The 13448-nt window shown below is 44.3% G+C and overlaps 1 protein-coding gene across 1 annotated transcript in view; it reads left to right on the forward strand.

The window, feature by feature from the left end:
- IFRD1 (interferon related developmental regulator 1) overlaps positions 1–13448 on the forward strand; it is an 81408-nt gene that overhangs the window by 18826 nt on the left and 49134 nt on the right. Inside the window, exons 2-3 of the mRNA XM_073573303.1 lie at positions 11949–12053; positions 12131–12212. Of these exons, the coding sequence (XP_073429404.1) occupies positions 11949–12053; positions 12131–12212 (187 nt within the window). The remainder of the gene's footprint in view (positions 1–11948; positions 12054–12130; positions 12213–13448) is intronic.

Raw genomic sequence — 13448 nt, forward strand, 5'->3', positions numbered from 1 at the left:
CAAGCAGCTCTGTGCAAAAATGCCGGGAACAGAGGGACAGGGTGATGGACACTCTATTTGTCCTGGGCTGACTCTTAAATCTGAAAAAAATCAAGATTGGAGCCCAGCAGAGTGCAGGATTTCTTGGGTCTAACACTGGACTCAAACATTTGAGTGCCGCCTCCCAGACTGCAAGAAGGAGAAAATCGCTCAAATTCTAACAAGAGCAATCCAAAATCCTTCCATGACATTAAGAAAAGCTATGTCACTGCTGGGTTCTCTCTCCACCTGCCTGCCAGCAGTTCAATGGGCTCAGTTACACATGAGAGATCTCCAGTGGGATGTACTACCCAACCAGTCAGTAGTAGGGGGACACCTAGAGGGTCGTATTACCCTAAATTCAAAAACTAATTCCCTAGCCTGGTGGAGAAGCCAAGACAACCTTTCCAAAGGGATCCCCTGGGTAACAAAAAGTTGCCATGGACGCCAGTCCCATAGGATGGGGAACACACACAAACTAGGTGGCTCAGGGTGTTTGGGGAGGTCAAGAATTAGAAGCCTCATCAAACCAGAAAGAGCTCTTAGCAGTGGGCTACGCATTAGCACTCTTCCTACCCCTGCCCCAGAATCATCATGTCTGCATATTTTCGGACAATCGAGTCACAGTAGCCTATATAAATCAGGGGGGAGCCAGGTCCCGAGCCCTAATGGACACATCCTCCATAGTCCTCAAACTAGCAGAGGGAAAAATCTGCTAGCTGTCAGCGCTACACATCTGAGGCACGGAGAATCAAAGGGCAGACTTTCTGAGCCGCACCCAATTACGCACATATGCCTTTCCCCCGATCATGCTTATTCCGACAGTTCTAAGAAAAGTCAGGGAGGACGGGGCAAGACTGATATTAATAGCCCCCTTCTGGCCCAAAAGAACCTGGTTCTCCTGGCTAAGAATGCTCTCGGTAACTGACCCATGGATCCTACCGCATCTCCCAGACCTGCTATCGCAGGGCCCAGTGTTACATCCTCAGGCAGAGAACCTCCATTTAACAGCATGGAATTTGAGAGGTTGCTGATGAGAGACAGAGGATTTTCAGAGAACCTGGTAACTGTTACAAAAAAGTAGAAAACCGGTTACGATGAGAGCTTTTGGGAGAACGTGGAAAAAAATTGTATCCACTTCAGGGGTAAAGGTTCAGGACAGGGTTCACATTGATAAGATCCTAGAATTTCTACAAAGGGGCCTAGAACAGTGTCTGGCAGTTAACACATTAAAGGTACAAGTAGCGGCTTTGGGCACCCTTTATAACCATGATGTGGCAGGTAGCCCTTGGGTGGCAAGATTTATTAAGGCTGCAACCAGATCTAATCTTGGGACCTGAATCTTGTACTGTCCGCACTAACAGGCCCTCCGTTCGAACCTATTCACTCGGCATCCCTAAGAATCCTGTCGTTAAAAACAGTGCTTCTGGTGGCACTAACATCAGCTCGCAGGGTGAGCGATATTCAAGCTTTATCAGCAGGGCCACCTTTTACAAATATTCTAGAGGTGTCATTTTAAAACCTGACCCGGCCTATCTACCAAAAGTGTCATCACATTTTCATAGGTCCCAAGAGGTAGTCCGTCCTTCCGTCCTTCCTTCCTTCCTTCCTTCCTTCCTTCCTTCCTTCCTTCCTTCCTTCCTTCCTTCCTTCCTTCATTCCTTCATTCATTCATTCATTCATTCATTCATTCATTCATTCATTCATTCCTTCCTCCCTTCCTTCTGTCCAAATCCTAAAAATAAGGGAGAGAAGAAAAATTCCACACCTTAGATGTGAAGAGGTGCCTAGTACAGTATTTAGAGGCCACCAAAAAATATAGGAAGGAAGGCTCTGTGTTTCCAGGGACATCGGAAGGGGCTCAAAGCATCTAAGAGTACCCTGGCAAGGTGGATAAGGGATGCGATTGCCCTGGCATATTCATCCAGTGGAAATACCATCCCGGAAGGGTTGAGAGCCCATTCCACAAGAGCAATGGCGACCTCATGGGCTGAAAGATCTGAGATATCGATAGAACAAATCTGTAAGGCGGCCACCTGGTCATCACCTTCAACGTTTTTCAGACACTATCGATTAGATCTAGCCTCTACATCTCACCTGAGCTTCGGGAGAAGGGTCCTTCAGGCGGTGGTCTCTCCCTAAGCTACCAATCTCTGTAATTCTCTCTGTGGTGCTGTCATGGGTGAGAGAGAATAGCTTAGTTACCGATAACGGTGTTTCTCAGAACCCATGACAGCACCTGCTTATTCCCCTCCCCTTCACGAGTGTGGTGAGCACGTTTACTGTTCGTAGAGTGTATCCGTTTAAGCACGGTGATTCTGATAAATAAGCAATACTATAATGTGCATAGATTTCTGTTTAACTAACCTGGAGACCCTCTGATGCTCTGTAACAAACTGAAGGTGGAGGAGAGGTACCACCCTTTTTATCTGTAGGTTCCTGTCCCTGAAGGGCAGTCCCCTCTCTCCATGGTGCTGTCATGGGTTCTGAGAAACACCGTTATCGGTGAGTAAGCTATTCCGCAGCAGTCAGCTGCACGCTATAGCCAACACCCTTCTGCCTCACCCACAATCGGTGTTGGCACTGACAATGCCTGTTCAACCTCTTGGGTGCTGCTGTCAATAGTGACTATGGCACCTAAATGATTAGGTGTGGGGTGTCACTTTTACCCCACCTGCACCCTGAGATCATGAGTGCTATTTAGACCGTTAGTTTTGTTGTAAAAAAAAAAAAAAAAAAAAAAAAAAAATCTTAATCAAAATGGTGCCATCGGCCGTGCCTGTGATTAGCATTGTTGATAGATGCTACTGTGCAGGCACCATCTTGATGGAGCCTAATATTCTCTAGCAAAATGGTGCAATTTTGATTAAGAATTTTTTTTTTCCAACAAAAGTCTAACGTGAAAACAGGCTTATCCACCCCTACCTGAATATGACTTTTTTAAACCATAGTTGTATGCAGTATGTAATGTCTAGGGATCTACTACACCAGTTGTGTGGCACAGTATTGAAAAGTCCTTAAAGACAACATTCACAGCGTAATCATGGTCCATCCTGGATCTTCATAGAGGCTGATCTGATTAGTTTGACAGGACCAATACTTTATAAAACCTTTAATGTTGGGTTACAAGGTTATTTTTGAGAGTCTACAGATTTTTCTGAGTAACGTTAAATTTATCAGCCTATAATTTTTGTGCTAAATTTTTGACCCGTTTTGAATATTTGTGCCACATTTGCTGCTACCTTTTTAGGGTATACCTGCACCTTGTCTTTTAGATGTCGGCATATCTGAGGATTGAAGCATAAGGCGCATCAGGAAAACTCTGGCGCATGTTTTTCCTGAAGCGTTGTCATCTTAGTTGTTGGGGTGGCTGAAAAATGACAATTTATAGCTGCTTCATGGTTTTTGATGCCTAAAGCGGTTAAGACTGAAGGCTCACGTGTTAACGAAGATGTTATCTAACCACATTCGCTCATCACTACTGAACAAGAAATAAAATGGCTCCTTAAACCGCATGTGACACAATGTGCCTGTCAGGTGCAGGGATAAATAGCCTGGCCTTGAGCTTAAGCTGACTTAAAGGGAATCTGTCACCCCATTTTAGCCCTATAAGATGCAGCCACCGCCATCAGGGGCTTATGTAATGCTGTAGGTAAGCCCCCGATGAAACCTGAAAGATGAGAAAAACACGTTAGACTATACTCACCGGGGGGCGGAGTCGGTACAGTGGTGTCGCGGTCCGGTGCCTCCCATCTTCATACGATGTCCTCCTCCTTGCTGTTCCCTCGGCTCCTGCGCAGGCGTACTTTATCTGCCCTGTTGAGGGCAGAGCAGAGTACTGCGTGCACAGGCGCTGGGAAAGGTCAGAGAGGTCTGGCGCCTGCGCACTGCAGGACTTTACTCTGCCCTGAACAAAGCAGATAAAGTACATGTGTGCAGGAGCTGAGGGAGAATCAAGGAGGAGGACATCATTGTATGAAGATGGGAGGCGCCAGACCGGATGGCGACACACACCGGACTGAACGCCGGGGTGAGTATAATCTAACCTTTTTTTTTTTTTCTTTCAGGTTTCATCGGTGGCTTATCTACAGCATTACGGAATGCTGTAGATAAGCCCCTGATGGCGGTGGACGCAGCTGATAGGGCTAAAATGGGATGACAGATCCCCTTTAAGTGTTTTGCTCATCGATCGCCCCTTCACATTGCCAAGTTACCTGAAGATGAGCTTTCCTGGAATGTTCATTCATGGTGATTGTCCAGTATCATTGCACCATTAGGCTTGTTCTAAATGTCAGTTTCCCTTGTGTGTCCTTTTGACAATATTAAAGCACCACTCCAGCGTCTTGTTTTTCAGCACTGGAGTGGTGCTTCTAAGCCAAGGTCCCTGCCCCAGGTCTCACTTGCCCTCCAGCGTCTTCACCTTTTTTTGATGCTGCTTTGGTCCTGTGGTGCCAAATTGTGACTGCAAGTCAGACTTTACCTTAAAGCACTCAATGCTGGTCCGAGAGCATAGACTTGTATGGCGTTATGACCTCCGACTTGCTCCATGAAACACTGGAGCGATCGGACAGGTCACTAACTGCCGGAGATTGGCAGAAGCGGCAGTAATGACAGGTGATGGTGCTTTATCTGTAGCATTACTGTACAAGTAGCGGTTTCCACTGCGTAGTGCTACTATAAATGAATGGCTGCTTTCTTCTGCCAGTAAAAAGGAATTTATGTATTGGGGAATTTCCACTTCTCTCTTCCCCGATATAATGGTTGGAGGTCACTGAAGGTGATTGTGCACTGGAATTTTGCAATTCATCAGTCTATTTGTGACGTCCTTCTTGTAGAAGCGTGCAAGATAAACAGCTGATGGGTGACTTGCATGTTGTAGGCAGAACCCTGCTGGCGAGGAGGCACTAGCTGATCGCAGTGCTAATGGTGGAGATGATGGCTACAGCGGTGTGACTTGTCTGAAGGCATGAGGTACTAGGGGCTGGCTAGGGTTTTGGGAATATCTCTGAAGTTAATTAACCTGCTCGATAAAGAAGTGTATATTGGGGAGAAGGGGCTTGGTCTGTTCATTGTGGATCCTAAGTACCCTCCATTATGTCCTGTATAAGGGTATGTGCACACGTTGCGGATGGGCCTGCGGAACTTTCCGCACAGAATCTGCATCTCTTGGCAGAAAACAGGCCAAAATGCTTGCAGATTTCCGGCGGCATTGATGCGGATTGCCATGCGTTTTTTGGTGTGTGGATTTGCCTTCCTCAGTGTACAGTCAATGGGTGCAGAGACGCTGCAGTTCTGCCCAAAATGGACATGCGGCGGAAAATAAAACGCTGCAAACCCGCGCTGATTTTTCTGCAGCATGTGCACACCAATTCTCAAATTCCCATTGACTATCATTGGTACTGTACTACACTGCGGATTTGATGCAATTCCACGCGTCCAAAAACGAATCAAAACCCTCAACGTGTGCACACAACCTTAGTAGGCTGAGAAGGGGCAGAGGGGGATATATTGTTTTTATGGGGGCGTTAGTTGTACTTTTGAACACCATTAGTTTTAACATATCGTACTGGAAAATGAAGGAAAAAATTCCAATCCGTGAAAGTGCAAAAAAGTGCAATTCCACAGATATTTTTTTTAATACTGTGTTCACTAAATGCTAGAACTGAGCTGCCATTATCCTTCTCGAGGTCATTACAAGTTCAGACACCAAACATGTCTAGGCTCTATTTTTTTTAAGTGGTGAAATCCAAAATTGGCTTAAAAAAGGCACCATTTTTCGAGACTTGTAGCGTCTCCATTCTTCGTGACTTGGGGCTGGGTGAAAGCTTTTTTTTTTTTTTTTTTTTTTACACGGTGAGCTGCATTTTATTGCAATGTAGCAGCAACCAAAATACTTCTGGCATTGTAATTTTTTTTCTCACTTCGCAGTTTAGTGATCAGTTTAATACGTTTTATATTGGCTGGGCGATTCTGAACTCAGTGATACCAAATATGTATTTGATATATTTTTTTTTTTTTTTTTTTTTCAATGGGGCGAAAGTGAGTGATTTGAACTTAGATTTTTACTAAATATTTTAATTTTTTTTTTTTACTTTTTGCATGCTTCAAGAGTCTCCATGGGAGACTAAAATCTGCAGTACATTGATTGCTTCTGCTACACAGGCGATGATCATGTTCCCTGTGTGTAGCAGAAATGCTCACTTGCTAGTGCCGACCACATGGAGGTGCTCATAGCAATCCGACTATTACAATAGAGGTCTGCTGCAAACCTGTATTTTATGCCGAACCACCTATGACCTGCGATCATGTGACCGGGTCACAGATGGGCAGGATTAGCAACGTGCTTCCAGTAAGCTCAAGTTAAGTGCCCTGTTGGAGATTGACAGTGGCATTTAACTAGTTAACAGCTGTTAGTGGATCACTATTCCACCTATGGCTGTTGCGGGCACATGTCACCTGTCATGTCCCCGGAAAGGTGCAGGCTCTGCCGTTTTTTTTTTGTTGTAAAAAATAAAGTGATTATTTACTACCCCAATGCCCTACCTTATAAAGCTAATTATTTTTCTTCTGATTTTTTTTTTTTCAAATTTTTTCTTTACTGTTTCTTAATTTTTATTTTCCTTTTTGTAAGACTAAACCCAGCGTGCAGAGACCAGTGCCATCTCAGACTACTGCCATATGCTGTCAATTGCTGGACAGGGGGCCGTTGCGCTCTGCAAGCCAGGTATTGTGTGTCTTACAAAACACACAGTGCACTCTGCCATATCCTTACTACTGATCGGAGCCAGCGAGAGCGCACTGTGCACGTTGGTCAGGAACTATCCCAGTCACTAATGGCCCTGTATTTCAGAGCAGGGGCCTGCAGTGACCACAACCTCTGCCCCTATTGATGCTTTAGATATCCCAGCATGCACTGGGATTCTCAGACAAAGCATTATAAAAAGTTAGTGTAGTTAGGGAAGAATAGGGATTTTTTTTTTGTATTAAATAGTTTAGGGAATTGGGATTTAGGCTGAAAATGAAGTGGTATTTTGGCGCACCCCTTGGCCATCCATTCCGTTCTCCTTTTCTGAACTGCCATGAGACTTTCACAGCTGTGGATATGTAACTTTCCATTCCAGTGTGCTGTGTAAATACCTGATAAATGTGTTATCGGTTCCCATACGCTAAGAAGCCATGTCAGCTGTGACCCAGCCTTGTTTGTCCTGGCTCTAGAAAATGTCTCCTTCCTGCTAGAATAAGGAGTGACACGCGAAGGAGCATGCTGGGGTTAGGCCAGTCAGTACCAAATGTGAGGGAAAAATGAATGCAATTTCACTATTTATGGTTTAGCGTGCAGTAAAAATTACATGGCAACGTGATTTGCGTACTATTTAAGTGGTGACGAAAATGTGAAAGTTTTGTTTAAAAAAAAAAAAAAAAATTTGCTGCCTGTGTGCGAACAACAAGATATTAACCCCTTCACCCCCAAGGGTGGTTTGCACGTTCATGACCGGGCCAATTTTTACAATTCTGACCACTGTACCTTTATGAGGTCATAACTCTGGAACGCTTCCATTGATCCCGGTGATTCTGACATTGTTTTCTCGTGACATATTGTACTTCATGTTAGTGGTAAAATTTCATTCAAATAACTTGCGTTTATTTGTGAAAAAATTGGAAATTTGGCAAAAATGTTGAAAATTTCGCAATTTTCCAACTTTGAATTTTTATGCCCTTAAATCACAGAGATACGGCACACAAAAAACTTGATAAGTAACATTTCCCACATGTTTACTTTACATCAGCACAATTTTGCAACCAAAATTTTTTTTTTTTTGTTAGGAAGTTATAAGGGTTAAAAGTTGACCAGCGATTTATCATTTTTACAACACCATTTTATTTTTAGGACCACATCACATTTGAAGCCACTTTGAGGGGTCTATATGATAGAAAATACCCAAAAGTGACACCATTCTAAAAACGGAACCCCTTAAGGTGCTCAAAACCACATTCAAGAAGTTTATTAACCCATTAGGTGCGTCACAGGAATTTTTTTGAATATTTAAAAAGAAATGAACATCTAACTTTTTTTCACAAAAAAAATACTTCAGGTTCAATTTTTTTTATTTTACCAAGGGTAACAGGAGAAATTGGACTGCAAAAGTTATTGTGCAATTTGTCCTGAGTACGCTGATACCCCACATGTGGGGGTAAACCACTATTTGGGCGCATGGCAGAGCTCGGAAGGGAAGCAATGCCATTTGACGTTTTTGGCTGGAATTGAGATCGGACACCATGTCGCGTTTGGAAAACTCCTGATGTACCAAAACAGTGGAAACCCCCCACAAATGACACCATTTTGGAAACTAGACCCCCTAAGGAACTTATCTAGATGTGTGGTGAGCACTTTGACCCCCCCCAGTGCTTCACAGAAGTTTATAATGCCCGGGCGTGAAAATAAATAATTCGTATTTTTTCCACAAACATGATCTTTTAGTCACCATTTTTTTATTTTCCAAAGGGTACCAGGAGAAATTGGACCCCAAAAGTTGTTGTCCAATTTGTCCTGAGTATGCTGATTCCCCATATGTGGGTGAAAACAACTGTATGGGCACACGTCGGGGTTCCGAAGGGAAGTAGTGACGTTTTGGTATGCAGACTTTGATGGAATGGTCTGCGAGTGTCATGTTGCCTTTGGAGAGCCCCTAATGTACCTAAACAGTGGAAACCCCCCACAAATGACCCCATTTTGAAAACTAGACCCACTAAGGAACTTATCTAGATGTGAGGTGAGCACTTTGAACCCCCAAGGGCTTCACAGAAGTTTATAATGCCAGGGCATGAAAATAAAAAAATGGTATTTTTTCCAGAAACATGATCAATTAGTCCCCAATTTTTTCATTTTCCCAAGGGTAACAGGAGAAATTGGACCCCAAAAGTTGTTGTCCAATTTGGCCTGAGTACGCTGACACCCCATATGTGGGAGAAAACTACTGTATGGACACACGTCGGGGCTCGGAAGGGAAGCAGTGACGTTTTGGAATGCAGACTTTGATGGAATGGTCTGCGGGTGTCATGTGCGTTTGGAGAGCCCCTGATGTACCTAAACTATTGAAACTCCCCACAAGTGACCCCATTTTGGACACTAGACCCCCCACGGAACTTATCTAGATGTGTGGTGAGCACTTTGAACCCCCAAGTGCTTCACAGAAGTTTATAACACTCGGACGTGAAAATAAAAAAATCATTTTTTTCCACAAAAATGATATTTTTGCCCCCAATTTTTTATTTTCCTAAGGGTAACAGGAGAAATTGGACCCCAAAAATTGTTTTGCAATTTGTCCTGAGTAGGCTGATACCCTACATGTGGGGGTAAAACACTGTTTGGGCGCATGGCAGAGCTTGGAAGGGAAGGAGCACCATTTGACTTTTTCAACTCAGAATTGGCTGGAATTGAGATCAGACGCCATGTTGCGTTTGGAGAGCCCCTGATGTGCCCAAACAGTGGAAACCCCCAATTATAACTCCAGCCCTAACCCTAACCCTAACCCTAGCCCTAACCCTAGCCCTAACCCTAAGGCTGTGTGCACACGCTGCGGATTTTGCTGCAGTTCCGCAGCGGTTTTGGCTGCTGCGGACCCCAGTACCATGATTCCCTATGGGAATCAAAAACCGCAGTGCGGAATTTTCCGCGCGGATTATCTGCGGTTTTCAATCCGCAGAAAGAATTGACATGTCAATTCTTTCTGCGGATTCTCCTGCGGTTTGCCATCTCCTCTAATGAGGAGATGAAAAACCGCAGGACAAAACCGCAGAGCAATCTGCAGGTAAAACCGCAGGTCTTTTGACCTGCGGTTTCACCTGCGGATTTTACAAAATCCGCGCGGATGAATCCGCACCTAATCCGCAGCGTGTGCACACAGCCTTACCCTAACGGGAAAATGGAGATAGATACTTTTTTTTTTTAGTTTTATTATTTTTCCCTAACTAAGGAGGTGATAACGGGGGGGTTTGATTTACTATTTATGGCGGTTTTTATGTTTGGCGGCTGTCACACGCTAAAAGACGCTTTTTATTGTAAAATAGTTTTTGCATCACCACATTTTGAGAGCTATAATTTTTCCGTATTTTGACCCACCGAGTCATGTGAGGTCTTATTTTTTGCGGGACGAGTTGACGTTTTTATTGGTACCATTTTCGGGCACGTGACATTTTTTGATCGCTTTTTATTCCTATTTTTGGGACGCAGAATGAACAAAAACCAGCGTTTCATGAATTTCTTTTGGGGGGGGGTGCGTTTACACCGTTCCGCGTGCGGTAAAATTGATAAAGCGGTTTTATTCTTCGGGTCAGTACGGTTACAGCGATACCTCATTTAGGTCGTTTTTTTATGTTTTTGTCGGTTTTATGCAATGAAAACTATTTTATATAAAAAATAATTATTTTTGCATCGCTTTATTCTGTGAGCTATAACTTTTTTATTTTTTCGCTGATGATGCTGTGTGGCAGCTCGTTTTTTGCGGGACAAGATGACGTTTTCAGCGGTACCATGGATATTTATATGCGTCTTTTTGATCGCGCGATATTACACTTTTTGTTTGGCGGTATGATAATAAATCATTATTTTTTGCTTCGTTTTTTATTTTTATTTTTTAAGGGGTTCGCTAAAAGGGTTAACTAATGGGACCGTTTTATAGGGCGGGTCATTACGGACGCGGCGATACCTAATATGTGTACTTTTATTGTTTGTTTTTTATTATTTTCAAAAAATGAATTTATTGGGGAATATTTTTTTTTTTTTTTTTTTTTTTTACTAATTTATTTGGCGATTTTAATTTATTTTTACATTTTTTTTTTTTTTTTACTTTATTACATAGTCCCAGGTGGGACATCACTGTCCTGTGACAGATCGCTGATCTGTCACATCACAGATCACTGTGACAGATCAGCAATCTGTCACAGGCATTGAAGCAGACTTCCTCTTGCCTGCGCTTTGCAGGCACTGAGGAAGCCAGCTTCCTCAGGTCCCCGAAGGCCCCCGTCGCCATCTTGGATTCGGGGGCCTGGAGGATAGGAGCCCCCCGCAGCAGCGCTGCACATTGCGCTGCCGTGGGGGGCTCAGGGAAGCACGGAGGGAGCCCCCTCCCTGCCGATGCTTCCCTTTAACTCCCGGTACACCGCGATCATGTTTGATCGCGGTGTGCAAGGGGTTAACGTGTCGGGGGCGGTCCGTGACCGCCCCTGACACATAGTGCCGGGTGTCAGCTGTGATAATCAGCTGACACCCGGCCGCGATCAGCGGCGCTCACCACGTGGGCGCCGCTGATCGCGGTAGACGTACTATCCCGTCCACGGTCATACGGGCCCGGGTACCGTGGACGGGATAGTACGTCGGATGTCAGGAAGGGGTTAAATAAAATAGATTATACACTTTTTTAACTTGCTCTGTTGTCGACTGGCCTACGGATGCAGCGGTGAGTGGCACAGGAATTGCTGTTTAGACTAGGACAGGGACATGATGCCTACCCAAAGGCTTGGACAGGCCCACAGGGGGATCCTCCGGTGGGCCTCCATGCTGGGATGGGCTCTCCATGCCACTTATAAGAAATAGTTGGCACATGTTTCACGATGTATAGACAAGGGCATCCTCGCCATTCATTTAACAAACTACCCCGTTTATTACATTTATTTATGAGAGCCGGTAATATATTTGGATGTAGCTGAACAGTGGGCCCGCCAGACTCAATATTACTGGGCGCTTGGCATCCCAATCCGGCACTGCCTATCATGCACACACAGCAGGTATCTGTAGATGTCATTGATCTGGTTCGGCTTTGTTTCCTGTTATAGAGATTTGAGTGTTAAATGAGCAGAGCATTATATTGTTAAGATAAGACACTTGCATTTTATTGAAGAAAAGTCTCACTTATTACTGCTATGCTTTTTAGGTGGCCGTCAGAAAAACATCCAGCCGTTTAGTGATGACGATTCCTCCGTTGAAACCATGAGTCACTGCAGTAGCTATAGTGATGTTGCCAGCTTTGCTGAGGATGGTAAGTGTTTGTGTCTTTACCTGTCTCGACAGTCCTCTTCATTCATAACAGAGTATAAGTGTGTTTTCTTCCTGTAGGAGCTGAGGTTGATGAAGAAGCTGCTCAGGAAGACTTTGAATTCAAATTGAAGGGATTAATAGAGCTTACAATGGATAAAAGGTAGGTGCTCAATGTACATTGTAACCCCCAAACGACCTACAATGTACACTTTTGTCATGGGTCACTAAAGGCTGTATGAAGCGGGCTCAGGAGCTGAACCTGCTTCATGCCAGGAAGATTCCAGCTGGTGTGCAGCCAAGATCTGTCCATAACTGAGCTTGCTCCAGTTGCTGCAGTTTAACCATTTGAATAGTCATTAAACCATTGAAAAATGGACAGCAATCGTGGGGAGCCAATGTGATACCATAGCAGCCAGGGACATGCTGAAGGCCCCCTAGAGCTGCCATTGTAGTTGTGATGCTCAAGGCCACTGTGGTATTCTAGTACGAAGGCCCTGTCACACACAGTGATCTTGCCAGCGAGATCGCTGATTTTGTGACGCCACAGCGACCTCGCTGGCGAGATCACGGTGTGTGACATGGATCAGCGACCAGCCCCCCTGAAGGGTATCGCTGATCGTGCAGGATCGTCCTGGGCCGTTTTTTGATCGTTGGTCTCCCGCTGGCCAGCGCACATCGCTGCGTGTGGGGGAGAGCAACGATCAGTGACGCTGCAAGCTGGTTTCCAATGTAAACGGTGGGTATCTAGGAGCCACGCGGCTGGTCCTGATCGCTGGAGGGGCTGTCTAACGATGTCCCAGCGATCCCATCCATGTCGGATCGTTGGTAGGATCGCTGGGACATCGTTATGTGTAACGGGTGCTTAAGTGATCAAAATCCCTGGAAAAATCAAGTTTAAATCGCCCTCTTTCGCTCTTCAGAGATAAAGGCGTAAAGTTTATAAAATTAACATTGTAGCGTCAATCTATAAAAACATAAACATTTGAACTTTGCAATAAACGCTTAAAAAATAAACTCGAATTGCTGTTTTTCAGTTGCAACATTTCCTTCCAAAAAAATAAAATAAAAGGCAATCCACGTCATATGTATGCAAAAAAGATCGGCACTCCAAAAATAAGCCCTCCATGCATGGAAAAATAAAGTTCCAGGTCTCAGGAAGTGACAACGCAATCTTTTACATCTTTGAATGCAAAATTCTACTTTGTGTTTAACCACTAAAGTAGAACGATGGACTTTTCATTTTCTCTTTCACCACTTCACATCGCTTTGAATCAGTTTTTCCTCTTTAACCTCTTAATGACCAGGGGTATTTTTGGTTTTGCATTTTCTTTTTTTCCCTCCCCTTCTTTCCAGAGCCATAACTTTTTTTATTTTTCCGTCTATATGGCCATGTGAG

Source organism: Dendrobates tinctorius, unplaced genomic scaffold (assembly GCF_039654945.1).
Source record: "Dendrobates tinctorius isolate UK_male_01 unplaced genomic scaffold, ASM3965494v1 ptg000035l, whole genome shotgun sequence".
NCBI classification, from domain to species: domain Eukaryota; kingdom Metazoa; phylum Chordata; class Amphibia; order Anura; family Dendrobatidae; genus Dendrobates; species Dendrobates tinctorius.